The sequence below is a fragment of the Electrophorus electricus genome, chromosome 2 (assembly GCF_013358815.1).
Source record: "Electrophorus electricus isolate fEleEle1 chromosome 2, fEleEle1.pri, whole genome shotgun sequence".
NCBI classification, from domain to species: domain Eukaryota; kingdom Metazoa; phylum Chordata; class Actinopteri; order Gymnotiformes; family Gymnotidae; genus Electrophorus; species Electrophorus electricus.
Window position 1 is genome coordinate 27,673,969 of NC_049536.1, and position 27,991 is coordinate 27,701,959.

General features: G+C 48.5%; 1 protein-coding gene across 6 annotated transcripts; it reads left to right on the forward strand.

Annotated features, from left to right (window-relative positions):
- Positions 1 to 27,926, forward strand: itprid2 (ITPR interacting domain containing 2). 6 transcript variants are annotated; one of them, XM_035523908.1, is made up of 20 exons: positions 7,376 to 8,639; positions 8,752 to 8,803; positions 8,911 to 9,129; positions 9,582 to 9,624; positions 10,993 to 11,042; positions 14,090 to 14,143; positions 14,660 to 14,702; positions 14,794 to 14,886; positions 15,346 to 15,554; positions 17,438 to 18,114; positions 18,789 to 18,846; positions 19,838 to 19,926; positions 21,259 to 22,788; positions 23,485 to 23,547; positions 23,649 to 23,764; positions 24,234 to 24,378; positions 24,669 to 24,734; positions 24,863 to 25,225; positions 26,170 to 26,297; positions 26,511 to 27,926. In XM_035523908.1, exons 3-19 carry the CDS (start codon positions 8,946 to 8,948, stop codon positions 26,275 to 26,277), a joined length of 3,891 nt encoding a protein of 1,296 aa, XP_035379801.1. In that variant the 5' UTR covers positions 7,376 to 8,639; positions 8,752 to 8,803; positions 8,911 to 8,945; the 3' UTR covers positions 26,278 to 26,297; positions 26,511 to 27,926. The 6 variants fall into 6 exon arrangements, with proteins under 6 accessions (XP_035379798.1, XP_035379799.1, XP_035379801.1 ...); XM_035523905.1 differs by lacking the exons at positions 7,376 to 8,639; positions 8,752 to 8,803 and adding an exon at positions 1 to 102 and having other exon boundaries at positions 8,908 to 9,129; XM_035523906.1 differs by lacking the exons at positions 7,376 to 8,639; positions 8,752 to 8,803 and adding an exon at positions 4 to 102.
- Positions 27,927 to 27,991: the final 65 nt, after the last annotated feature.

Sequence of the window (27,991 nt, forward strand, 5' to 3'; positions counted from 1 at the left end):
GGGCTGGTTCACGGACTTCGGCAAAGTTTGGCAGACGCCGCGCGCGTCTCGGATACCGTGTCTACACGCGCTTGTTACAAACGCCAGGTCCTGCCTGAAATGGTAAGATCGCTTTGTTGCCGTGAAACTGTTCGTCCGGTCTGCTGCTAATTCTGTTTCACAAACGTACTTTTACGCGTGCTTGCGGTTGAGGTAGTGTTATTAGAAGTTCATTCTTTGAGGTTCATTCGTGCTTTCAACGTTTTTTTTGGTTTTGTTTGCTTGCTTGTTTTTGTTTTGTTTTGCCCTGAAATGCCATTTGCGTTACCGAGTTGTTAAAAACAAAGGTCGATGTGTCAGACTGTCTGTCTAGCTTGCTCTTCAGTGCCAGTGTTGTGGTTTTTCATCTGGTCTTGATTCCAGGAGTCGCATGACACCCAGTCCACTAAACCACGAAGCATTTTTGCGAAAACGAGAATTATTTGGCTGGAATTGTTTGGAGAAATTTCGGATTGTGCTTGAGCTCAGAGATAGTCGTGTTTCTCGGTGTGAAAGCTGTTTAATGGATTACTCGAGTGTGCGTAATATTAACGAGCGCTTTATCTAATGCTTATTGCCAGTTCCACGACAGACCAGTAGTAAGTTGGGTCGGAACACGAGGCGGGAAGGCCGCGTGTAACACCTCTCTAAACATCATAGGGTGCTATGCAGATTTGACCCCTTTTTGGTCAAGGACCAGACAGACCATTGCGATTCACTGTGTACTCGATTCCGTGGAAACGCATCAGTGCAGTATAATAATATACGTTAGGGGGTGGGTGGCCTTGAGTGTACGGTCCAGATCTGGAATACTGCTGTAATATCAGATAGACTAAACCTAAACGTGAGAAACGGAAGGAATCCAGACCAGGATGGAATGTTTTCCAGCATTATGGATGCCGCAGTGATGGAGAAATCGAAACAGAGAGGTGACAATAGTGCTGTTTCTTTTTTTAAGTAATGCGAGCCGTGGATCAGACTGTTAGCGTGAAAGTTTTGCTGCTCGTGTACTTGCAGTGGAAGACTGCACACTTTCTCTGTCTGTTCTGGTAAATGAGATTAGCGCAGGCCTGTTTTATCTCTAGTTCAGCGTTTGATCTGATTGCGCCCCGCACCGCTCTACCCAACCCTAACCCAATCCTACCCAACCCCGCGTGCCTGCTTGGCCCAGGTGTTTGGATTAATCTGGTTGAATTACGTCACTGGCGCGGTTCATTCGGGAGACTAAAACGCGCCCGGTGGGTGTGCTTCACAAACCCCGCGCATAAGTGCCTCACGCGGGGGATATTTGAAGTGCACTTTTCCTGGAATTAAGAGTCCTCATTTCACTAATTGTACTCTTTTGTCCATTTGCTCCGTGCACTCACCCCGTGCGACGATCAGTGTGGTGGATATTAGTGGCGCGTCGCACCAGAGGACGGAAATAGAGATTTATTTCCTGTAGGTCTGTGTTTCACCACTATAAGCAAGGAAATCACAAGCTGCTTGTTTACCTTTTACTCTAGAGATTTCTGGTGGATTGATGATGATGCCCTCTAAAATACCACAGAAGAAATTTGCAAAAAGCAGTCCTGTAAAAACAGGCATGACTTAAAATTACTGTCTTTTTATGGTGGTGTTTAAATGTCACTGAAATATAGTGTGCGTTTAATTTGGCCTGCCACTGAAAATTCGAACATCTTCATACTGTTCAAATGGGATGGGTGCAGATGTAAGCATCTTCAACTAACTGCCAGGTGCGTGTGTGTTTATGATCTCTGAGTTATGGTTTCATTTATAGATGTTTTTCCTTGGAATCTTTTCCCTCTCCCAGATGAGCATGTCGGTGTCCGAAATGGGAGATGTATCCATGTGGATATTGATGATGATAACCTCAAATAAATTGTAAAGAAAGGGAAGTTCTTTTAGGAGTCTGAGAGTAAGTGGCAGTGTTTTAAGTACCGAACGTTGTTAAGTTTCATATGAGTGTATATAGTCCAAGTTTTAGTTTAGTTTGGCCTGGTGTCCGGTCTTCAGAGCAAAGTCAGGTCACAATTATGTAAGCCTTCTGTCGTCTTTCCCCTCGCAGATCTGTGGATCATTCACACAGACTGCTGAGCACTGCAATACAGTGACAGGAAAGAGGAAGTCTGTGTTGCCGTGACAACCATCGCAGGTCAGCATGGCAAGGGTTTCTGATGTATCACCACTGCCCTCTGGGTGAAAGTGATCTTTTACCTGCGTCTTTTCTTTCTCTCACTCGCTCTCTCTCTCGCTCGCTCTCTCTCTCTCTCTCTCCCTGGCAACGTGTGCTTGGGTAGCTCTGTCTGATCATCCTACTGTGGTGTTCGTGTGCCAGTTTCACGCCACTGGTTGCTGCTGTGGGAGAACAGGGTGGTGAGTGTCACTGTAGCAGGAAGCGAGTTGTGTGGACCCCGTCCACAGGAAGCAAGACTGGCCGGGAGCCTGCATGCCAGCCCCATCTCCCCAAAGAGAGTGTAAGCAAGATTAGCCTAGCTGTCTGTCTGTCTGTCGACGTAGACTGTGAGTGTAGCTTGATTCATAATAAAGCACCTACGAATGTGGTTGTTTCTGCTTTATCTCTGCCTGATGGCTGCTTCTGCTCTGGGTTTTCGTTTCGCTGTTTTTAGGAGTCACAGAACTTGGCCGGCCCTGAAGGTCTTGATTTTTCAAAAGCAGAAGAATAACAAGCCAACATATTAATCCGAACATATCAAGCCGCTTCCTTTGGCTGCAGGTGTCCGAGGTGGTGTGGCTGCTCTAGCAGACAGCTCCACCTGTAGCTCTGGAGGGGCCACAGTGGAACCCAGACATGCTGACTACTTAATTGACAGTCCAGTTGATTGACATGTTTTGGAGTGAAAAATGTAATCGCTATGCAAGCTATTTAAAAAATGTAGTTGTGCATTTAAAAAAAATGTTTCTTAGTTCTAGGTTAATCTGGCAAAAAGAAAGCCTGGCTACATCCCAGCAATGTAGTCATATCCACCACATGTTCCATGGCAAAAGAACCTTAACTCCAACCGATATCGCCTCTCATCATAAATGCAAATAATAAGAACAGTCACATGTACAATTTGCTTTCATCACAAGTTTGGTTTTGCTTCTCAGCCAGTAGCCTCTTTGTCCATTTTTGTCCTGTTTTCATCCAACCAATAAAAACAGCCTAATAGACTGGTTAAATAAAATAAAAAACTTATAATTGTGTTTGCTAATAAAATGACATGACGTGTGTCTCTGCACGTTTGGCACTCTGTAGTTTTACTGCACTACTGTTTTGCTTGTTTGCTAAAATGGTTAAACGTCTTGTAAGCTACTTGATTTGAAAAAACAAAACTGCTCCCAAAGTAGCTTTCAGTAAGTGAAGACTAATACACGATATAACCTTACATTCTGATGCCCAAGGAATAGTAGGTCACTTAGCCAAGAATAAAATGGACAAGTTTTGTTCTTGGGGCTTGTCTGTACTGCTCTGCTGAGGAGTCCACAGTGAGAAAACGTTTCCTCTAGTGTTCACAGTGCTCGGTGATGGACTACAGCAGGTAGAGACGGTGGGAGCTCAGACAGCTTGGGGAAGTGATTCGGCTCGACCTGTATTTGAAAGGTAGTGACACCTGTCTACTGGCAAAAGGTCCAAAAACCAGAAAAGCTGGAAACGAACCTGCGCCACAGTGTAGCTGCACAGGAACCTGCAGAGCAGGACGGTTCCTTAATTGGTTGTGGCGCTGGAGCCTGTGGATTCCAGCGTTGTCCCCATGAGCTGTGGTGTTGTCCCTGGGACCTCGGCCAACTTCCATCTGAGATTCATATACTTGATATTCATCACAAGGGTGCATGTGTGTGCGTTCGTGTTTGCATGTATGTTTGCTTATGTGTGTGTGTGTGTGTGTGTGTGTTTGCACGCACATGTGTTGTTCTTATTCTATGAAAGACACATTGATCAAAGGACAGCTTTGCTTATCACCATGGTGCTATCTGTCTGTCTGTCTGTCTGTCTGTCTGTCTGTCTGTCCAGCCCCACATTGCTTTAGGCATTCAGTACTCGAGCTGTGAACAGAGCAACTGTATGCGTCTGCATCCTCAGTCCCGCTGCCGTGTTCGCTCCTAGTCTCATTCGGGCGGGATCTTTCCCCACAATGCATTGCAGCACTCTGGAGCCCCAGGCGGCACTGACCTTGTTGGGCTAATGATTAAACACTGAGACTGTAATGACACCTGCTGCTGCCGCCCCAAACACTGTCCTCTGGCTCCAGCGAGGCAGAGCGTATGCATGTTCTGGTGCGTGCACACACACACACACACACACACACACACACACACATTGTCTAGTTCTTTATTCCCCTCTCTCACCTTGCTTTAATGCTCTTCAAAAGACAACAATGCTGTTTCTCTGCATTCTTCTGCCAGACCTCGATCACGCCGTGTGGTAAGACGTGCCCTGACTTAAACGGTCCCCCGGAGAGGTTGTCAGCATAAACGGTACCCTGGCCTGTAGAGTCTGCACCCTCTCATCTGTTAAACAGACTGGCGTTACTCTCTTGTGATGCTGAGGACAGCTCTGCCTTTCACCACGGACTCCTCCGCACAGCTCAAAGGCTGCATGTCAACCGGCTTCAGTGCTTGGAAATCTTGAAGCGTGTTCCCATGGTTTATTTGACCGTGCTTGAGCATGTGTGAGTGAGTTGTTGTTGTTGTTTTGTTTTTTTTGTCATTTTCTGCACTCTGTTCTGGCATTGGGTGAACACGGTACTGAATGCAAATTGTGCCACCCCACATTAACACACCAAGCACCCAGTGAGGACCTGCTCGGTGCACAAAACACACCTTTGAGTTTCGTGAATTGACGTGTAAAAGTTGGAATGCCAGCTTTCAGATTTCATGGCGTCTTGTAAGATTTTTCCCTTCTGTTTTTATTTGCTTAATCCTTCTTTAGTGCTTTTTTTTTTTTTTTTTTTTTTTTTTTTTTTTTTTTTTTTTTTTTTTTTTTTAAGTGCTCAGGGCTTTGATTTACTGATCTGGGCCGCGGATGGTGTGTGTTGCTCTAGCGTTTCACTAACAGAACAGCGGGTCCGTGCTGGGTCTCTCGCTCGCGCTCTGTCTCTCTCTCCCTGGGTTAGGCTGACACTTTTATGGGCTTTGGTGAAACTGTCCACATGTACAGTCAAAAGAATGAAGGTAAAGTATGTCTGGCACGCCGAGCCAAACCAAACACTGGGGCAAAAAAAAGCTGACACTTCCTGCCCAGCTCCGAGCACCTCAGGCTCTAATGGGCAGCCTGGGCTTTGATATTGTCTGGATTCATTGTTGGAGTTCAGGTTGGTTTTTTTTGGGTTTTTTTTGGGAAGTGGCTCTCTGTTCCTGAAGAGAAGCGGATAACGTCGCTGGCACGGTCCGGAGCATTACCCAGAGTGCCTTTACTGTAAGCACACTGTCATGTCTGGCTGCAGCCGTGGTGCGGGCCACTGGCGTGTCGAGAGAGGAAGTTTCAAAGACTCCCGTCTTCTTGCCCATCTGCAGACGGCATAGAAATTGCCGTTTTGCTCGTTCCGCCGGCGTTTGTGTTCTTTGGAGTGAATTTTAGACACGCATCCCCCTCACACGATAACGTTTCTTCTGGCGGGGGCCTGAGAAGGAGCAGGTGTCCTCCATTTGATAAGTGTGTGTGGTTTTTTTTTTTCTTGCTGTTGCAACCCTTCTGCGTTGTTTTGCATCGATAGTCACAATGACAAATACATAAGCGCTATTTTTAAGTGCTATGGGATTCTGAAAAGGGCCCCATTATTGACCCCTGAGGGACTCGCGGGCGGGATAAAGGAAGAGATTTCTTTCACTCCTATGCTACGCACCACCCGTGCCTGCTGCCGTTACACAATAACACAATGAAAGCCTGTGCGTCAGTGCACCGTGTCACCCGACAGGCGAGCTTGTTCACATCCCTTACGCTCCCGGTGGTAAAGGTCATTGAGGGTGGCTACAGTCTGCCAGTTGCGGTCCTGCTGCTAGATTATATGCGGGCACGAATGCCTCCAGCAGACTTTAACAAGCCTGGGTCTGATGGGTCTTATCTCGCCGTGCCTGGAAAAGCTACTGCTGCCGTGGCAACCTTTCAACTTGGTAACTAGATAACGTATCAAAGCTGGTTAGTGTTCTTTTTTTGGTAAATAACATTTGTGTGTTTCTGGCAGAAGGCAGTGTTTGTTTTGGTTTGACGAGAGCAGGAGAAACAGTATCGTGACGTTTAGGCTTGGGGGTGGACCACGAGAGCGTCTCTTCCACTGTGTTTTAAAATCGATTGGATTTTTGTGATTTCACACGTATGCATTTTGAATCCATACAGTCGTCTTCTAGCTTCTGCGTCCTGGGTGTTGTTGAGAAAGTCGGTGCGCTCCTTACGTCTGGAGGGTCTCAGGGGTGTGGAGGCGTTCACGACCACTGGCCTGTCAGCCCTGCAGCAAGATGTGGAAACTGGTTTATACTGGTCTATTTTCTGCACAAATAAGGTGTGGGTGTGTGTGTGAGACCTTTTGGATCTTGTTTTATTTTTATATATAATACATATTTATTTATTAGTCCTGCTTTTAATAAGGGCTGGTGCCAGAAGAGCTCTTTCGTGCTGGGTTTAGGCTAAATTAGGAACCTTGTTTATTCCAGTGTGTGGAGCTGAAACAGCTGCAGGCCTGAGTAGACATACAGATGTTTTTCACGGTCACTTGCCTCACTTCCCATTTTCTCGTCTCCAGCTTATATGTTCTGCTTGTGCACCTCGAGAGAGATCGAATGGATGACATTGACAACCCAAGCCTGTGTGGGTCAAATCCCCCCCCGTACCCCTGAACAGAGTAGCGCTGGGTTAGGAGCGAGTAGGGCTGTTCTGGGGTCAGGAACAGGGAGTTCTCTCAAAAGCCTGCAGACCGTGTTGCTGGTCTGTGTTGCCTGATCCGAGTGGGGTTCAGGTGGTGCATGTCGTTGGAATGCGAGCTTTGCTGGTGGCGTTACTGTCAACATGTGGGGCTTTACTTGGTGAGGTCGTCGTCTTGGTGTGCCGGAGACATGAGTTTAGCGCCAATGGTTTGAGGGACGGTGTGTGCTTTGGAACCTGAAACAGTATCAGATCCTCCATGTCACAACAAGAGGGAGGGAGAGGGAGAGAGTAATGGATAGGAGTGAGAAGGGAAGTCGGGTGTGGGTGTGGGTGTGGGAGAGAGTGAGCCACAGACTGAGAGTGTCGGGGAAAGAGTGGTCCGTGACCGCTTACTGCCCTGCGCCGTGTCACTGACCTGCTGGCATTACATCCGTGTGTGTGTGTGTGTGTGTGTGTGTGTGTGTGTGTGTGTACGTGCTGATTGGCCAGTGTAGCTCACAGGGTGTCATGTCGGTGACGTTCCTCCAAATCCCACACTAACCCAGCCTTCTCCCTCAAGTGTAAACTTTTAAATTCAGGCGTGTAAATACCGGGGGGTGTGAGTGCAGAGAGAAGGGCTTTGTGTTTACACAAAGAGGCAGCTCCTCACACTCCACACGGACATGCATGTCTTTCTCCGTGTGTGTGTGACTGAACGTGCTTGCCTTTATTTGCAGGTGGGAATGGACCACATCCTGTAGTTTGGCCCTGGGTGTGTGAGACCGCTTCTACACACTGACGCTGTATAGCACAAGACCAGCCAGGGTTGCAGTTTTAAATTTTTCGATCTGCTGTATCATGAGACTGATTTTACTAGGATTGGAAATGCAGTCTTTACCTGTAACTTACAACACAAAGATTTTGGTCATTAGAGGAACTGAACTGTGATCATGCCTTCTTGGTTGGTTTGCCATTTACTACAGTATATACTGAATTAAACTTTTGTTTGTGTGAAACATTGGTAACTTTCTCTGGACGAGAGCGTCTGCCAACTGCTGGGAACGTAAATGTCGAATTTAAGGGTCTCCACACAACTAAGTAATCGAGTAAAGGAGGAAAGAAAACAACTTCACATCAAAGGAACCAGATACAGTACTGATGTGACCTGAACCCGGGTTAAACATTGTTAAGCTGGAGTTGCTACAGGCATGGGTCAGAGGAACTTGTAAAGGCCAAATTGTCTGTGTTGTCATTTTTCACTTTATCCGAGTGTTTGTTCTCCTGCGTATCAAGACACGTTGACTCTGGGTTGGATTTTACCCTGAGTGTGATGTTAATTACCCTGAACTCTTTCCACAGATAAGAGAGCTGGAAACCCAAGCTCTGATGTGTTTGACTGTGCAGCACAAACATGGGCTCACACCGTGTTGCCGGCGAGCGCGTCTCTCTCTCTCTCTCTCAGCCATGCGTTGGACTCCAGTCTCGCCCCCGTCTAGTAGGGTCTGAACATCGCGCTGGAAATAGACGCAGCCTATTAATAGCGCCTGTGTGTGAACCTGGCGCAATTCTACCCAGAGCTGATAAATCCGTCCCACTTGACCGGTCCAGGCCTTGAAGTGCTGATCTGAAAACAGGAAATGACTCGGCACCAGTTTGTAATCGCTGAGCTAAACATACGTTTCCTGCTCCACTCGTTTTCATACTCTCTCCATCTCTGCCCCTCTCCTTCCCTGTTTGTATCTCTCTCTCTGTGCGGTCTCGCCTCGCCTGGAGTGTGTCGGTGAGTCGCAGCCTGCGTCCTGCCCGTTGTTTGATTTGATTTTCTGCTGATGAGCCTTTTGTCATGCGAGTCCTGTCTTTCCTCTTTCAAACGCGCTTTTGTGCGACTCCAGACGAAGTGTCGGCTGTGTGTGCTCATGTTTGCGGATCGCTTCATTTAAACAGGCACGTGCTGGCAGTCGAAAGAGAAACTAGTGCTTCAGAGGCATGTGCTAGCTAGGATCATGTGATCTGGAGCTCTCTCTCTCTCTCTCTACCCCCTCTGTCAGCAGGTAAGCAGTCCCCCTCTCTAGTGTGTTTAGACAGCATGGATGAGGGCGAGGTGTCTCCGTCCTGCACCAAGCCCAGTTGGAGTGCCGCCTCTCTGAAGCGCATGGCGTGGGCGCACAGCCGAGACTCCTGGCAGGCGCCAGGGTCTGTGGACCAGGCCACGGAAACGCAGCTGCCTTCTCCGGCTGCTGACGACAAAGCCAGCCCCGCCACAGAAGCAGGTACCCCTGTCCGTCAGTCCGCCTGCCGGGCCGGTATCCAGGCGTCTTCTCCTGCTCTGGAGGAGCACCGGAGCTCTTTTTCCAGTGGTGGTGTATTCCTGCCTGGGCTGTATATCCACACAGTGGCGTTTCCAGTGTTAGACTGGTTTGACTGGGTGTTCAGTGCATTGTTTGGATTTACAGAGCTCGTGAAAGTTAATATCTGTTATTCGATTAATATCTGTTAAACTATTTTGACTTATTTTCCTGCCTGGAATGAACTGTAAGACGTCAATATGCCTTGAAAAATTTTTGTGTTGGTATGTGAACTGTTGTTCGTTTGTTAAACCTGTACTGTGAGCACAGCTACAGATCTCTGTGTAAATCAGTGTTCAGCTAGAGTTCTCTGTGTATACTTTATCTCTGTGTAAATCTGAAAACTTTTGCAAATGTCCTTTTATGTTTTATTTTAGGACCTATACCTACCAAAATAGCCAAGTGGTTAAAAGGCTGCAGGTGAGATCCCAAGCGATTACGCAACTTGCCACATTCAAATGCAAGTGATGTCAGCCAGCAGTGTGGACACGGTGTGACTGGAATACTTCACGCTAAATTACACCAGGGTTTGCAAAGTTTCAACAGTGTCTCTCTCTCACTCTGAGCAGTGTGGTGCACAGTGCGTTCAGACAGATGTGAACGGCTTCACGTTTCTCGTTACCAGACATTTCCTGCTCAGTCAAGTAACCGGCTATTTTATCATGTCACAGAGGGGTGTGTGTGTGTGTGTGTGTGTGTGTGTGTGTGTCGAGAGATCTGTAGGTTTGCACAGTGTGTCCGTGTGTCCTGAAAAACCCCTGGCGTTTTTCTAGTTTGGGGGCTGTAGTGGATCAGAAACTCTGCCACCGGTTTCAGTTCCTGTAGAGACTCATAAAATTGACTTGTTGCACAACGTAGAACAAACACCTCACAGGCTCTAAATGTTCGTCATCTCTCAGGTCATGTGCTGATCTCACACACACACATACACCCGTCTGCATTTGTGTGCGCGCGCTCTCTCTCTCTTTGTCTCTTGGTTTACCAACAATTCTGGATTAGATTGTTTAATCAAATATCTGGAGTAGCGCACAGTTTCCTTTGGCTCATGTGATCTGGGCAAATGTGGTAAGAGAAGGCAGGGGGTGGGGGCAGATGTTTGAGTTCCGCTACCCCGCACTGGGGCAATAAGGCATTCCTGCGCAAAGTCGGCGAGCGTGCGTGTAATCCGTGTCTGATTTGAAAGACACCCGCTCTCCCTGCGCCGTACGGACAGCCAGGTGGAGTTTGGTCAATATCCAGGGGTGTGGGAATTATGTAACGTAGAGCAGGACGGTCAGGGCCTTCCTCCGCCTCGGTGGCCGCAGTGCGTGTACCTGTCATGTCCTGCCCACTTTCTCACGGTACTGCAGGACACGGGTGTCTCCGAACGACCGTGGTGGCCAGGGATGAGGGCAACTGTGTGTAAGTGTAATTCCTCGGAACGACTACAGTGCAGGAGTACATGCATTGAGGTGTAGAATGCGATGTGCGTGCTTGTGCGGGGGAGGGCGTGTGCGAGTTTGCCTGCAACCATCGGTACACAGAGCAGGTTGGGGCGGGGTGGTCACGAAGTTCACTGCGAGGTTAACAGAAAAAATCTAGTACTGTCACCTTTATTACTGCAGCATTATTATGTTGAGATGTGGTTTGAAACGTTTCCAGTACATTTCTGAGCGTTGTTTTTGTTCAGTAGCTATGAACTGTAGCGTGTGTGTGTGTGTGTGTGTGTGTGTGTGTGTGTGTGTGTGGTAGTAGCATGGAAGTGTGTCCTAGAGTGTTATGTTGTAACGTAACTGTGTGTGTCCACAGGACTCCTCTTGGAGCTTCTCTGGATGAACAGTCCAGCAGTCTGTCCAAAGGTAAGTGAATCTTCCACACTGCGTGTGAGAGAGGAGGGTGGGGCCCTTGGGGGCACTGAGTTTGAGGGGCTAGGCCAGCGGCACCCTGCCGGTTGTACCTGTGGACTCCTGGCATTGTTTATCTCTGCACCTCATGTTTACAATCAGTTACATGGGTGTGGGCCTTATCACCAGCTTTCCTGAGCTGTTCCGTCTCTCAGACTTCACCGTGGTGTAACATCTGTTTCTGTCCTTTATAAGGAGCTAGGAATGTGTAAGACTGTTCTATTAATCTGGAGGAGGAAGCAAAGCACCTTTGCAGAACTGTCATAAAGAAACATAGAAGGTTAAGTTGCTCTGGTAACTCCTACAGGCTTGAGGAGTCCCCCATGTGTCTGAGGTCTTTATCAATGGTCGTGATTAAGTGTCAGTATCTGATGTTTCCAGATGCTAGCACTGACCCCTGTCATAATAGCGAGATGTTCGTAAGCACCAGATTGCGAGTGTTGCATCTTGCAATCCTTATGCTTAATCAAATGTTCACCCACCCACCACTGGTGATGGTATCCGGCATAACCGGTAACCAGATGATGGATGGTGCACTTTTCCTTAAGTTCTCTACTTACTGACACAGTCGCCTTGGCAACCAGACCCCACAGCATTCTAACCACATGATTGGTTCATTCCAGATCTGTATTCACTGAGGTGACTGGTTCATGTCAATTGGCATTTAAGTTACATTAATTACATTTTTAAAGCTTTCTCATTACCATGATGGCTATTGCTGTTTACTATGTTTACAGGAAGTGGTTTTTGAAAGTTGATCTTCTCATCCCACTCGGGTATTGTATTATCATCTATCAGCCGTGCTCAGTTCTAAAGCTTCTAAAAGGTTTTTAGCTACGCATATGGATGACTTGTTTATGTGGGAGGAGCTTTATTTAGACACAACATAACCAAATGTGAATCCCCCTGAATGACGCTAATACAAGACTGTGTGCATTTGAGTGTTCACGTGTGTGCGCGCGCTCGTGTGTGTGTGTTTCTGACTGCTCATGCCATTCAAAGCCTCCCTATTTTTTTAATTTTTTTTTTTTGTTTCATTCCAGTAGAAATCTGATCACATTATCCTTCCATTTCCACAGAAGCATGAACATAGCTTTCCTCGGAAATCTCATCATTAAACTATGTCCCTATGTTACTCCCGGTGAGCGCTTCAACTCGGAGGCCGCTGTAAACATTAAACATCCACATGAAAGATGGAACCATGAAGTGTTGATATGAAGTCTTACAAAAAAAAAAAACAATAAACAAGAATACAACTAAGCAGACGACCCACGCTGACTAGTCCAACGAAAACCGAATATATTTACTGTTTCGACATGTTTAAAATTAAAATCTACTGTTTCGACATATTTTCACTTCCATAACCGGACGTGAAGTCCCAAGGAACTACTGAACCGGTGAATCTATGCGCGCGCCATTTTTGTAGCCGCGTGAGAAATGAGCGATCTCGGGCTCGTGCTGATTCACAGCACATCCGTCACCTCAGGAGGCTCCACGCGCTGCGGCCGACGGGCGCGGACCTGCGCGGGCTTGCCGTGTGGTTAGACTCGCTCCCGGGGCATCGGCCCACGTCTGGAGGGGGCGGTTACGGCAGTCCCCGATTTGAGCGTGAGGAAATGCAGTTTGGTTTCAAAATGCCAAACCTGTTTTTATTTTGTTTTTTGTCTCTATCTGAAATCCTTAGTGAGTAATCACTGCGATTTAGCAGGTAGTCATGCCCCGTGATAACAAAGGCGTCCAATTCAATTATCACATTCCTTCTATGAATGTGTATGACAATGTATGGATTGCATGCTCATGGGGGAAGCTGTGATGATCGAGGGTTTAGCAAAACGCCTTTGAAAAATGTATTGATTATTCTTAACAAAATAAGCAAACAAACTGAATGACACTACTTAATACCTACTGTTATGAACTCCTCTAGGCTGTTAGGCTGTAACAAGGAAAGAGACTTGATGATAACTGTTGAGGGGAGATGAACACAAATGGTCTCTCTAGGTGTATTAGTGCATAATACAGAGGTTATTATTTACAAACAAATAAACACACTGATGTAATTGCTTCAGGAGTGACCCAGGCCAAAACAACAAACAAGACCCCCACTAAATAATCCTCACAAAAAGAAACATACAAAAGACTACCCTAACTACCTAACATATGAACAGAGAACTACCTAACACAAATGGAAGACTACCTTGACTACCTAACGAGAGCCAGTTTATCAGTCTGTTGTGTAACATTCAGCATTTAAGCTGTTCTGGTTCCTGATAACCCGCCTCCTTCAGCTGAGTGTGCAGACACACTGATTCATGTTAGGTGTCCACAGCGACCGAGATCGTTGGGTGTTGACTGTGATGGTGGGCTCATTTGTGATTGCAAATTGCGGTGGAGTAGCTTTGCTCTGACCAGGCAAGGTCACACGGTGTATCCGGGTGGTGGAGCAGAGCAGTGAGGTTTAGTTTTAGTGTTTTGTTGTTTATCGTTAGTTGGTTACCGTTGTTGTTCTGAGGCTACGACTGGCTGCAGTGCAGGGTGGAGGTGGAGGTTTAACCATTTGAGGTGGTGCAGCCTCCATCTGCTCATCCAGTCCACCCCAGACCGAACTGCTGGACACACACACATACACTATCAGGTCAATAGTAGCCCCCTACACCCACAAAAAACAAACAATTGGCTATGGCTCAATAGTACAAAATGACACACAGACTTTCGTGGGTCCACCGTAGCTCTGCCTACACCGATCAGTGTCCCACATTCATCCGTTGGTCGTCAGGACCTCCGAGTTGGAGATCCTGCAGAAGGTGGGACTATCTAATGGTGCCTTCTGCTAACATGGAACCCTGGATTGATAATGCAGGTGTAGTGTTCAAAGATGCTACTGTACATAGGACAAACATACAAACAGACCGTGTGTGTGAAATTCTCAGGGGAGGGGAATGGGGAGTTTTTATCATTCAGTAGGGTTTAGATTTGATGCTATGAGAGGTTTCTCTGCTTGGCAGGACCACCAAGGAATGGCTGCAGCTTTGAAGATGACCTGTCCCTGGGTGCAGAGGGTAAGTGTTTATATATACACACACACAACGTGGGTATGTAGTATCAGGCAGAAGGCCCTTCAAGTGGTCCAGTTGTTGGATAGAGACAGATGAGGACAGCAAGAATTAAAACAATCTGTGGTCAGATGTGGCAGATGTCTGTGTGTGTGAGAATATTGGATGTGTACTGGAGAAGGTGTGAATTTGCAGAATAGCTGTCAGTTCTGAGGGGCAATAGTTGTTTCTCTGGAGCTTCTCACTGATCTGATCAAGAGGTGAACTGGCCTCTGTCCTGTAATCGTCTGTTTGTCATGCCCCTTGGTGTCATGCTGCAGAGCGTTCATTTGTTGCTGAGCCACTGTAATGCTGTAATGTTCTAGTATTTTGCGCAGCTCTGATGCATGCGGGAATAGAATCACTGACCCTCTTGCTATGTCTGTTTTTCTTTTCTCTTTTCGTCTCATTCACTGTTTTCCTGCCTTTCTTTTCCTCTCTCTTCACAAACCCCCCCCCCCCCCCCCCACCGTGTGTGTGCAGCCAATCATCTCCAGAGAAGCAGCGCAAAACCAGAGAAGCCCAGGTAAGTGAGCTATTCCGGAACGATTCCCACATGCTCTGTGCGGGAAAAGGGCGAGTTTGCTGACTGTTTGTCTGGTGCTTGTCGACTCCAGCGTTCCCGCGCGGGAGAAGAGGAGTCAGTTCCGACAGAAGGGACGCAGTATGAACTCCACGGGCTCGGGGAAGAGCAGCGGCACTGTGTCCAGGTATCCCACCGCAGGCCGCGCTGCCTGCTTGGAACGCCGGCCCCTGACGTGGAATTCTTCGCTTATTCTGCACTGATGTTTGAATATTTTATAGAATTGGGTCGTTTGTGTCTTCTTAGGAATCACAGATGCTAATTTAACGGATTTGTGACTCAGTTTCCTGGGCATTGTTTGGGCATGGAGAAATAATCTCCTGTTTTGTTTAAAAACTAAACGCTGCGTTTTTAATTCAGATTTTTAACTTGGATAATTCACAGTTTGAACTCACGTGCTGAGTGACTTTTAAACACCTTTTTCTCCGACCTCATAAAGAATTGCATTTCTGGCAGGAGTTTTACATAAAACACTGATTTCATGTTGTCACATGGTAACGTGTCAGTCAGTCAGATCTGAGGGCAGATCTGGGTGTTCTGGGCTGTGGGACACTGCCACATTGACCTCTGACCTTTGACCCAACAGCGTTTCAGAGTTGTTGGACCTGTATGAGGAAGACCCAGAAGAGATCCTTTATAACCTCGGCTTTGGGCACGAGGAGCCTGATATCGCCTCCAAGATCCCCTCGCGCTTCTTCAGATCCTCGTCTGATGCCAAGGGCATTGACATCAAGGTCTACCTAGGAGCCCAGTTGCAGCGTATGGAACTGGAGAACCCCAACTTTGCCCTCACCAGTAAGCCACCCCAGCGGTCTCGCATTTGCCTTCAAGCCCCGCCCCTACGTCGCTCATGTCTGTGCTAAGTGCTAGCTGGATTTGATGCGGTAGGCCATGTCCTTCAGCGGGGGCGTGTTGGTGGAGACCTTCCTGTTGTTGCTTCATCTTTTTGGACACTATTCCTCTTGTTCCTGTTCCTTCAGTAAACCCCCTCCAGTCTCTCTCCCCAACCCCCATAAAGGCTTTACTGCCATGAGTATCACTTTATTGCCAAAGCGAGTCACTTAATGTAAATAAAGGAGCGTTTAATGTTGGTGAATTTAGTAAACGTGAACTGAGAGTGACAGATGTCAAATAAGAACCTCGCCCACAAGAAGCATGACTTTAGCTTCCCTCCCGTTCCCGGCAGCTTACCAAGGCCGTCGTGCGCCTGAACGCACGACTGACACTGCATGTTTGCGCAGAGAACATATTTCTGATTGACTCATATTTGGGGCACATGATAACAGTTACCTCTCAATCTTTCTCTTTCTCTCTCTAGCGTCCCTTTAACACACGCTGAGCAGACTAGCACAGTGCTTCCCCCGGTGAGAAGAGCCCTGAATGAAAGCACAGCACAAAGGAGGCTCTGTCCGACACACAGTGAGAGGGGTAGAACGTTTGTGTGGGAAACGGAGTGATGAAGAGGAAAGAGAGAGAGAGAGGGAGAGAGAGTTCCCAGCATGCAGTAGGCTGGAGGAGTGGGCTCTGGGAAGCCCTCATGTGGCGAGTGTTGTTCTGCTGGGCCAGGACCAGCCTGTTTATTGGCCGACATTTGCATACCACAGCCACGTGGGTGGGGCAAACCATGATACAGATGGGACAGAAATCCATCAGGGATCCAAACGTGTGTGTGCGTGTGTGCGTGTGTGTGCGTGTGTGTGCGTGTGTGTGCGTGTGTGTGTGTGTGTGCGTGTGTGTGTGTGTGCGTGTGTGCGTGTGTGCGTGTGTGCGTGTGTGCGTGTGTGCGTGTGTGCGTGTGTGCGTGCGTGTGTGCGTGTGTGCGTGTGCGTGTGCGTGTGCGTGTGCGTGTGTGCGTGCGTGTGTGCGTGTCATGCGCACCAGACCCCAGTGCTGCGCATGCAGTCTGACTTCTGCAGGGAGACACCGATTGTCTGGTACTAGTCCATCTGGTTCATGTCCTTGTCTTCTGGTCAGTGGCATTGTTTCCTCGTACGTCTGTGCTGTCTCGGGAACGTAAGGTCCGTTTGCATTGTTTAATTTTGGATGTTTGCGATGGGAAAACCAACCTCCCCTTCCAACGTGGCATTTAACATAGTTAACTAAGATCTTAAAATTTATCAGCTTTGAGTCATAACTGCTGAAGGACCGGAAAATAATTTTAATACGAGTGCTCGAATGTCCTGCAGCTGTAATGAACCACGGAGCTCTCCCACACTGTCTTGTTGACTTTTCTTACATAACATCTGCTTCTCACTCCCAGAATGCACTGGGGGGACAGGAGGGGTAGATGGGGAAGGGGAAGTATGTGTTTTCTGATGGAGACGCCCGCGGAGCTTTCTGGCAATTGTGTGCTCTTCTTGGCTGGTTTTCATGAAGGCGATGCCTGATTGCTTAGTCATGGTGTCTCTGCTCAGAGACGAGGCTGTGCCCAATCAGATAGCTGCTGTCTGGTTCCCTGCCTGACAGCCAGCGTCCTGTCAGTCACTATCACACTCGCGCATGTGTGTAAAAGTCACATTAAATGTGCGATCGTGTTTGTTGGGTAATTTTAGCTGAGGGGTGCCTGTGTGCATGTACGCGTGTGTGTGCCATGTATTGTCCATTTAAGCTGTGCACGTTTATTTGGTGCATTTTTGCACCCGTTCTCTAAAGAGCTGCGCTGTGGTTTTTGCCCCCAGGTCGGTTCCGTCAGACAGAGGTTTTGGCCTCGGTAGCCAACGTCTTCACCGAGATCTACTCTCACGTGTCCGGCCACCCGCTCCAGAGGATCGGCTCGCAGGACGGCGACCTGAAAAAGAACACCTCCGCGCTCAATGCCGTCAAGATCCTGAAGAAGACCCTGACCCGCCCCAACCTCCTGGCGGCAGCAGACGGGAGCCCGACTCCATCCCCCACGGCCTCCGACCCTGACGAGGTGGAGGGCAGAGGTCAGGCCCCTGAACCCGAGAGCAAATCGCAGGCGAAGGGCTTCAAGAAGAAGGACTCCTCGCCGCTAAGCACCGTGGCAGAGGAGGCAAACCAGGGTGGAGCGGGAGGCGAGCAGGAGGATTCCAGGAGCGCCTCCGTCCAGAACCCGCCACCTCCCGACGGAGAACGGCCGTCTCCGAGCACCTCCGTACAGAACCCGCCGCTTAGCGATGTAGAGGGGCTGTCCTCGAGTGCTTCAGAAGAGTCGGCTGTGGTGTCTCCGGGCAGTCCTCTCGTCCCCGTCCTGGTGAGCGTTAGCGAGGCCCCGAACATGATGGCGGCCCCGGAGCAGAGGGCCAGGCTGAGGGCGGAGCAGCACAAGGCCGTGCCCTCGTCCCTCCTGTCTGTCCGGCTCAGCCAGCCGCGTGATTCCTTCGAGATGGAGGAGGTGAGCTCCTCTGCCCTGCGCTCTCTCTCTCTCTCTCTCTCCCCCCCCCCCACGCTGAGAACAAGCTCTTTTCTTTTATCTTTCTTTCTTTTCTTTCCAAGTAATTCTGGGGTTCGGGACATTTGGGGCTAAAAATAATCCATGCGGTGGATCTCTGCTCAGAGGGGGAGCACAGAGAGGCAGGGAGACTTTGGTCTGCCAGAGAGCTCTGCAGTGCTGATGCACTTCCTGCTAATTATTGTTAAGCTCTCTCACAGGTGTTTGTGTGTGCACGCGTGCGAGCGTGTTTGCGTGTGTTTACATTTACATGTTGGGCAGACACGCTTGTGCCAATTTACATTTTACAGCATTTATCTGATGCTTTTATCCAAAGTGACTTACAATTATGACTGAACAGAACTTGAGTAATTGAGGGTTAAGGGCCTTGCTCAGGGGTCCAACAGTGGCTGCTTGATAGTGGTGGGGCTTGAACCAGCAAGTCAAGTAGCTTAACCACTGAGCTACCTGTGCTTGTCTAGAGTGACTTGTATGTTCATGAGAACGACAACACGCTTGTTTCTTTGGACTCAATCCCGTGACTTCGGTATTATTAGCAGCTTGCATGACCTGCTCTACCAGGTGCTCCATAGGAGCAAAAGTCTGTATGAAGGTTCTAACTCTCTCTCCTACATCAGCTGCAGAGCACCGAGGACGAGGTCCCTGGAACCGGCAGCCTGTCCCAACTGGGCCGGGGTAAGTTGTTCTGGCTGGATGCCTAATTACTGTGAAGCTTCTGCACACCTCTGTACCCAATTCAATATCCATGAAAACCTTTTACAGCATAGTCACGTGTACACTCTCACCCTCTGCTGGCCGTAGAGCATGCCTGCATTGCGGTTTTTTTTTTTTTTGTTGATGTTGATCTCATAATTTTCCCTGGTCCAAACTAAATGCAAATCATTAGTTAATTAATCAGTCCTTTGTGAGTTTAAAAAGGATGTTTTAGAGCAGGAAAACGCTAAACACGAAACTAGCGCGGTGCATGGCACCAGGATTTGGGGGTATGTGTTTTCAGTCTTCATGACTAACAGTCCTGGACAGAAAATGTTGAAATGTTCTTCCTAAAGTTGTTTCTGAGAAGAGCTGAATCAATTTGAGACTGGCCTGAAGTCAGACGCTTAACTGCCTTGAGAAGAGAGCTTCTCTTCAGTCTGGTGATCTGAATTAGCCTGACCTGTTGAGGGTCGAAGTTCCTAAACTTGGTCAGGCGTGCTCTTCAGGCTATCTGAATTCCTCCTCAGACTCTCCAGACTCCTTAACTGAAGTGTTACACAAGCTGTGTAGCTTATTGCGTGACTTATTGCCCTCATACCTCAGGAGGTGTAGAAGAGCTCAACGTTTGCTTAAACAGTGGCATTTGACTGCCCTCTAGTGGTAGACACCAGATACCAGCCCGAACTTGCCTTGTGCCATCACCTTCTCTAAGATGCTATTGTGAATAAAAGCACAGAACAGCGCATGTTAGTGTTAAATAACTGCTGGGATTTTAATTGGTTTACATGAGTCAAAATGACTTGGTGTCTTTTTTATATGTAATATAAAAAAAGTAATATAAAAAAGTGCTTCTCATATCAGTGCTTCTCATATCAGTTGCACTGTCCAATCTGACTCTCTCTCTCTCTCTCTCTCTCTCTCTCTCTCTCTCTCTCTCCCAATCCCTCTCTTCATCTCACTTTGTTTTCAGAGCACATGCTGAGGACGACTAGTCAACAGTCAGACAGCAGTGGGTTTGCAGAGGAACCATCAACAGACATCTTTGCTAATTATCTGAAGGTGTGTGTGTGTGTGTGTGTGTGTGTGTGTGTGTGTGTGTGTGTGTGTGTGTGTGTGTGTGTGTGTGTGTGTGTGTCTGGCCATGAGTGGATTGGAGTGTGTGTCTTCTGTAGACTGCTTTAGTCACGCTGCCTCAGTCCTCATCTTGCTCCCTCCGAACACGCTCCGAGTGGTGCTTGTACTGTTCAGCTGCTGTGACTCTTGTACTGGGATCATGGAATTGTCAAGTTTGAACAGTTTTCCTACCCTACACCATATTACCATATTATTTTTATATTTACTTTATTCATGAAGCTTTTATAACGATAATTTTATATTTTAAATGCGTACTCATTAGGGTGTTGATTTCAGTACTGTTTATGGGTATTTATGGCTGTTTAGAGATGATGTAGTGCACAGCACATGCCACCAGAGGGCAGTGTACTGGTGGGAAATGGGTGCAAAGGGGCCTCTGTCCATAACTGTTTTTGGGTTTGTCCAGGCACCTTTAACTGAATGCTTGCTTTCCCTAAATTTAACTTTCATTCTCTATTGAGAACACTTGTGAACAACATTAAATGTAAATAACTGAAAAATACATAAAGTTCAGTTATTACAGTAGGGAATTTTGACAACAAGAATTCCTTGGAGGTAAAAAGAAATAACAGGCTTGTGGTGACCACTCATGTGCGAAAATCGCATTTAGCATTTCTGAGCGTGTCCTGGTGTGTTTAAATTTTGCGGCTGTTAGGTGGGTCGTCTAGGTTGGTCTGCGTTCTCTCATTTCCTTGGGGAGATTATATTGTGTGTTCTGCCACAACCAGGAGATGAAACCCTAGCACTCGACCTTCACACTGTTGAACCCATTTTCTCTAAGACACTTCTGCAGTACATGATAGTTAATGACGTTTTGCTCAAATTGGCTGTACTGTAGGACTACGAGCTAATCAACTAAATACGACTGCATTCGGAGTCGTGACCGTATCACCTCGCGGGCCTTCATCTTCGATGACGTCTTCAGACTACTAAAGCTGGTTATTGGTCACATGATTTTAACCAAACCAGCACCTCCGTTCAGCCCACTGATTTGTTGGTATCCATGGCAGCAGTGTCAGTGTCGCTGAATGTATGATTCATGCAAGACGTCAGCAAAACAAAAAATGCAACCCCCCACCTTCTGTCATGTACCCGTATACCTGGGTGAAATGTCAGGAAGGTGTGAAGAATTGGGGGAAAGAAAAAAAAAGACAGCACCCTGTGTGTCTGTGTGTGTGTGTGTGTGTGTGTCTGTGTACATACATTATGATGGAAATATTAAGTATAAGGATAACTGGCGCACTAACCCTGTGGCAGGTCCAGGAGAGCACAGACAGCTGCGACAGTGAGACGACGGTGACAGGCGCTGCTGGTGGGCTCTCCTCGCCCCTGGTCCTGGACCACCCAGCGTACGAGACCCTGCAGGAGGAGCTCCCGCAGCCCAGCACGGGCCGCTGCGGCCTGGCCAGAGTTCACGAGGAGGCAGCTCAGTGCGTCGACCAAGTGGTGCCTGCTTCCGGGTCCGCCGGAGACTTGGTGCCCCCTGCAGTCGCGAGCTGGGACTTGCCAGACATGCTCGGTTCTGCGTCCGAGACGAATCCGTCGTCGCCGTCCAGTTCCTCCACGACGCTGGGCCCAGTGGCGGAGTGTGATTCCGCCATGGAACAAAGCCCCTCACCGGAGCGGGGCTCCGATCATGGTGTGGCGTCTGAGTTGGGTGGAGAGCTGTCTCTCAGCGCCTCAGACAGGCTCCAGGGCGCCCTGCTCCGCGCCCAGCAGAGGGCACCCTCGGCGTGCGAGGAGCGGACCGGCCGGCTGTGGTTCCGGACGCGAGACCTACTGCGAGACGCGGAGGCACATGAGAGATACCCGCTCCAGAGGTCCAGCTCCCTCCCCAACTCGTGGGTCAGCCTGAACCGGGTGGTGTCGTCCGTGCACATCCGCCTGGGTCAGGGTGTGGTCAGACATTACCCTCACACGTACAAGTACCGCTACGAAGAGAAAGAGGAGGCGGACGGCTCCGTCGCTAAGGGAGACGAAGATGAGCCGCAGCCAAGATGCAGGTCCACGCTCCTCATCAACCCCACACCGGACAGAAACGCATTTGCCCAGCCCCCGGAGACGCAGACTGACGGAGGCAGTGCTGTGCCCCCCTACCCCTTAAACGTCCCCCAGCAGCTGACGCGGTCAGCCAGCTCTCTCTACAGCGCCCCCGCTGACTGGTCGGGGGGCCGTCTGGCCGAAGCCCCCTTGTGGAGCACCTGCAGCGTTCCTGATCTGAGCCAGCCTACGTCGAGGCCACACCCTCTCCTCCCTCAATCTGCCCACCACCACTCCGCCAATTATATCGGCGAGGTCGGCAACGCTCCCGCCCACAGAGGAGTTAAAGCCCCCCGTTACGGCCACACCCCAGGCCCTGTCGACGACCCTTATACCCACACACACACCGCCCCATGCACTCTGCCCCAGAACCCGCCGTTCCCCCATATACTACACACAGCCCCTCAGGGCGTGCCTTACTCCCAGACACACTTGCCTTATTCCCACCCACTCAGTGTACCCTACAGCGGCTTAGCCCCGCCCCATTCTCTCCCTCAGAACGCCCCCTATGGCTTCAACATGCAGAGTGGTCCATACCACCCTCAAATGCCTGTCGCTTACTCCCACACCGCCCCCTATCCTCACTACCCAATCACGATGTACGGGCACCAGTATCATGCCCCCTTTGACCGTCCCTCCTCCCTGTTGCCTCCCTCCATGACTCCCACCCCTGCGATGGGCAGCACGGAAATGCAGCTCCGGCGAGTCCTGCATGACATCCGAGACACCGTGCAGAGCCTCGGCCAGGTGAGCTCACCTGAAAGCTCTCTCCGGGAAGGGCAGGGCTTCAGTGCGCGGCGGCATTCACATCGATGGGCTATCGTGGGTTAAGCCAGTCCTACGTTTTTCAGCCATCCCCCTGCATCGGGTGTCTGCTGTGTGGTAGGGTTCAGGTGTTGTAGGATGTGGGATGGACTGAAAATGTGGACTGTGAGTGTCCCTGGATTACTGGTGTGGATTAGGAAACCCTGTACCATTAATGGGACATTTGTCTGTAATGTAAGCAATAGTGGATGAAGTTTGAAAAGAAAAAAAATAGGATGCATTGTTCTGTTTGCTTAACTGAACTTTCATTGGTTGTTTGCAGAATTAACATTTTTGTGTTATAAATAGCCAGAAGATGGCTCTCTGTAGCTTCACACATGCACTCAGCCACTACAGTCTGTTATAGTCTGTTAGTTTGCTACAATCTGTTACAGTCTACTACAGTCTGTTAGTCTGCTATACTCTGCTACAGTCGATGATCAGCTGACCTGGGTGGTTGCCCTCCATCTTGTTTTAATTCTACCGCAGGACTGATGAAGTTTTTCCTGGTTTCCTGGTAGTAGCTCCCTAAAAGCAAATGACCACGCTGACTCAGCATGTCTCTAAGTGCCCTACAGATGTGATCTGTTTGCGTGCAGCTGCAGGCTAATGTGTCTTGTTTGCTCGTTGGGTTTCCAGAGTCCCACAATGCCGCGGGGCAGCAGGAGTTCAGCCCCGCAGAGCCCCCAGCAACCCTACGAGGTGCGTTGCCTCTGTCTCACCTGCAGGGCACTCCCTCAGAATGTCTGTTACCGTAGTTACCCTCGGCCCTCATTGCTTTTGTATCCGCTCGGTTGCCGTAGGAACTGCAGATGCGTCGCCAGAGTCTGAACGTGTTCAGGACTCAGATGATGGAGCTGGAGCTGACACTGATGAGACAACAGGCCATGGTCTACCAGCACCTCAGCCCTGAAGAGAGGTGAAGCCACGCCTCCAGCCCCGCCCCTGACCCCCAGATTTTCTAGGAATATCTCATCACATACATTCTTCGCAGTGTTAATGCAGTGGCCTACCAATATGGGGAAAAAAAATTCCAGCAGGATTGTGGGAAAATGTCACCAGTTCTGGGTTTTATATTGGAAAGCAACTTTACCTTAATGAAATTGGAGAACCCCTTTTATTTCCACTGTCCACTTATTTAAATGTCTGTCTGGCTAATAGTTTTTGGTGTTGTCTGACCACTGTTTGTTCTGTAGTAGTGAAATCGTCAAGTATCAGTTTGGTTATAAGAATATGTATGAATGTTTCCTGTTTTTTTGTTTGTTTTGTTTTGTTTTTAAACACTTTTGGAAGTTTTTTTTTTTTTTTTTTTTTTTTCCTGGTGTTGACATGTTTCTTTTTGCCCCTTTTTTGCTTCTATGGTTTGTTTGTTTGTTTTTGTGGGTCAGGCGGGAGGCGGAGCAGCTCCAGAGGCTGCGTGCTGCGGTGCGGCAGGAGCTCCAGGAGTTGGAACTGCAGCTGGAAGACCGATTCCTCAGCATCAAGGACCAGTTGTTCTCCGCCCAACACAGCCGTCTCTGCCGCCACCCACTGGTCAGTGTCTGCAGTTACACCTGCACGTATCAACCCTCGATCCATTAGCAAGGCCCAGGGCTGAAAAACAGGTTTTACTGTTTTCTGTTTTTCTTTTCTTTTTTTTATGCTTTTGTTTATATATCAGAAGAGTAAATGATTGATTAATTGTGAAACAACTGCTTACAGGTATGTTAGAATGGCTGGAGATTTTTTTTTTTTTTAGTGTTCGTTTCTGTGTGTGTGTGTGTGTGTGTGTGTGTGTGTGTGTGTGTGTGTGTGTGTGTGTGTGTGTGTGTGTGTCCTTTCAGAGTATGACCAGGGGCCACAGCATAGACAGTCTATCCAGTTCCTCTGCTCTCAGGGCCATGGAACCAGTGAGTCAATCACACACATGCACTCACACACGTCTTTATCATACCTCCCCTGCATTCTCTCTAGGCCTGTCGGGGTAGTCTTGTATTCCTCTCACCTCTCGTCTGTGTGTGTGTGTGTGTCTCTACAGGTATGTGATCTCCTACAGGAGCAGCTGTCTCTTCAGTCCCAGCTGATTTATGATGCCCCCATCAGTGCTGTTGGCTCTCCCATCTCCGGCCGCTCGTCCAGGGCTCCCAGCCCACCGACAGCCAGCCGGCCCCCCACCTGCTGCTCTCCTTCCCCGGCGAGAGGAGGCATGTACCGCTCAAGTATCAGCCTCACCCCTGTCGTCCCTCCGCGCCCTGGAGCGGAGACCCACGAGCACGCACCAACAGACAGCCCAGGTCCGGACACAAGCCAGGGGACCGGGGAACTGCGCCTCCCCCAGGAGCCAAGAGGAGGTGGCACGGCAGGAGGTGGAAATGCTCATCTGCAGCAGATCATCGCAGAGGTGAGGGCGGCGACCTTAATGATGTCAGTCATGTCAGAATCCAACAATCGGATTCTGCCATCAGTGTTCCTGGTGTCTGTCATGGTGCAGCTTTGACTGAGCAACAGGGTCTGTGTCTCACACTTTTATGATGGACGTTATGATCCAGTAACATTTGGCACGCGACCTCACGAAACATCGTTCACCAGGCTGATTAGAGAGCTCAGCGTGGTGTTCCCGAACGTTCTCCAGCCTTGGAGAACATCTGAACTAGAGCTACATCTCTGGCTGGTGTTGAGGCCTTCATAGTGTCACGTGTGTCCCTGGCGTGTGTCCTATCTCTGTACAGTGAGAGACTTCATCTCTCTCTCTTTTTCTCTTTATAAATGAAGCTTTTTATAACCTGTAGTGTACATCGCTTCTCTCTCTGTATGTGCTCTTCCAGTACACTGGTCTTACTGGGATGGCACCGGTCTGGTCGTGGTGGTGGTGTTCTCCCTCCCTCATCATCTGAATTCCTTTCTAATCCTGTTCTACACATTTATCATCACTTTTAGAATACAGTTGTACTTTTACATAAACAGTAGAATTCATGGTGTAATTAATCAGTATGTAAATGTATTTTCAAATTTCAAAAATCCAAAAAATGTATACATACACTATACATGCATATACATACATTATAATGTTAGATTTACATTTTTGATAGGGTTTACAATACAACTACATTGTATTTATAGAAGAAAAATGGTGTGTGTGTGTGTGTGTGTGTGTGTGTGTGTGTGTGTGTGTGTGTGTGTGTGTGTGTGTGTGTGTGTGTGTATGTATATATATATATATATATATATATAATATAAAATTGTAATGTAACATCCCCAGGCTCTGCTTCATGTCCTGTGTTGTAACGTCCCCAGGCTCTGCTGTATGGTGACTGTCTGTCTCTGTATTGTCTCTGTTGCTCTCAGATCAAGCAGAACCTTGCTGAGGAGATCAGGCAGGAGATTTTGAATGAGCTGTTGGCTGCCGTGTCGCCACGGCGATCTCCTGTACCAGCAAGGGAGCCTCCGGCGTGACCTGGACCGTGAGCAGTGCGGTGAGCTTACCTAGCCCACACTGACGTCCTCTCTCCTGTTTGTCCCTGAAGGCAGTCCCAGTGTGCAGGCGGCGTGCAGTTCCCCCACAGGGTGCTTGAGAAACCTGAGCTGCATCATGATGCATCTAAATACCTAAAACAAACACCTGTTTATTTAGGTCTGTTGATTATTTAGGTCTGGTGGACTGATTTAGGTCTGTTTGATTTATTTAGGTCTGTCGTTATTTTGAGTGAGTGGTGGTCTTGCCTATGCAGCCCAAGACAAGAAGCCATGACACTGAAGTCTGAGTGAACACCGGTGAAGCCGTGCACTGCAGTCAGCTCAACAGCGCCCCTTGACTCCATCAGACACTACTGCAGCAATACTTGCTGCACCCACTCTTGTTCAGCCCGGCACTGCAGTGAGGACATCAGACCTGACATCAGTGCTGACCAGGTGTGTCCGCGGAGCTGAACCGGACTCCATCTGCCAAGCAAACATCCACCTTCTCCATCTAGCCCAGTTCTTGGGCTTGTACCCACTACTCCAGTGGCAACAGTGGATACACCTGCTCCACCCACTACGGGACACACCTGCCCATCCGGATACTACTGCCCTGCACCTTCTGTGATGAGCTTGACTAGAATAGGCTGCGTCCACCCACCTGCTCTGCCCGACTTCACCTTTTCTCAGTATCACAGTTTTTGCGTCCTCTTAACAGTTCCAGAATGACATTCGGTCCTGCTCCAGGGAAAACTCTTTCCCTGATCCCAGTTTTCCTGTTCTTAGCACAGGAATCCCGCACGTTTCTATGGTACCTTCCTGCCTCGATGAAAGTTTCCTCCTGTAATTTCTTGGCTGTATTTAAGTTGAGTGTCTGTTTGTGTGTTTGGTACGGTGAATGTGGCCACGCTTGATTGCGTTGTGGGTGAGGGTGAAAATGTGTATGTCTGTGTGTGTCGGGGGTGTATCCATATTGTGTGGGTGTGTCTGTATGTCACTTTGGGTGCGTGTGGGTGTGTACAAATATTCGTGTGTCCTGGCCTGTGCGTAAGCGTGTGTATTTGTGTGGATACACGTGTGTGAAAATCGTCTACTGTAATCTGTCTTCTAACGCAGCCTCTGTGAGGTACTAACCGTGCAATACGTTTCACGTTTTCAACTTGAACAGATCAGTCACAACTGCTGTTTATACGACTGCCACTTTATAGAGGGAGAAAAAACTAAAAAAAATGACAGATGCCGTTAGATGTTGTCAAGAGACCTTTACAAATGCTATGAGCTCGCCCTGCTCCTGGCTGAGTGACTAGTTCTCTTCTCTCCCCCGTCCTGTAAGATTGGGCCCTCTCGCTCTCGTTATTATTATTAAAGCAAAACACCCACAACTTGGTCAAGATTCTAGCATTTTGAATCTAAAGAGAACACCTTCCTAAGTCGAGTGTGTTGTGTTTTGTGAATAGTGTTTGAGGTGTGACGTCCGAACCAGGCTTGTACAGCTTCCTTCTCTGGGGCCTTAATGAGTTGTAATACTAATTGATTCACATGACTACATTTTTAGGGGACATAATAACTTCTCATATGGATTGCATGAGGGATTTTTCTCTGATTAAAAATTTGTCCTTAATAAAGATTTATTTATTTTGAATACATAGATGACTGTGGTTCATTTTGTGTTCAGTGGTGGTTTGCTGGCGTTCATACACTTCTGTTTCCA

Bases quoted from the DNA above. Each gene is read 5' to 3' on its own strand.
- itprid2 (XM_035523905.1), top strand. From the start codon at position 8,946: ATGGATGAGGGCGAGGTGTCTCCGTCCTGCACCAAGCCCAGTTGGAGT. The intron at 14,703-14,793 runs GTAAGTGAGCTA...TGTCGACTCCAG, and splicing joins GCAAAACCAGAGAAGCCCAG to CGTTCCCGCGCGGGAGAAGA. The intron at 14,887-15,345 runs GTATCCCACCGC...TTGACCCAACAG, and splicing joins AGCAGCGGCACTGTGTCCAG to CGTTTCAGAGTTGTTGGACC.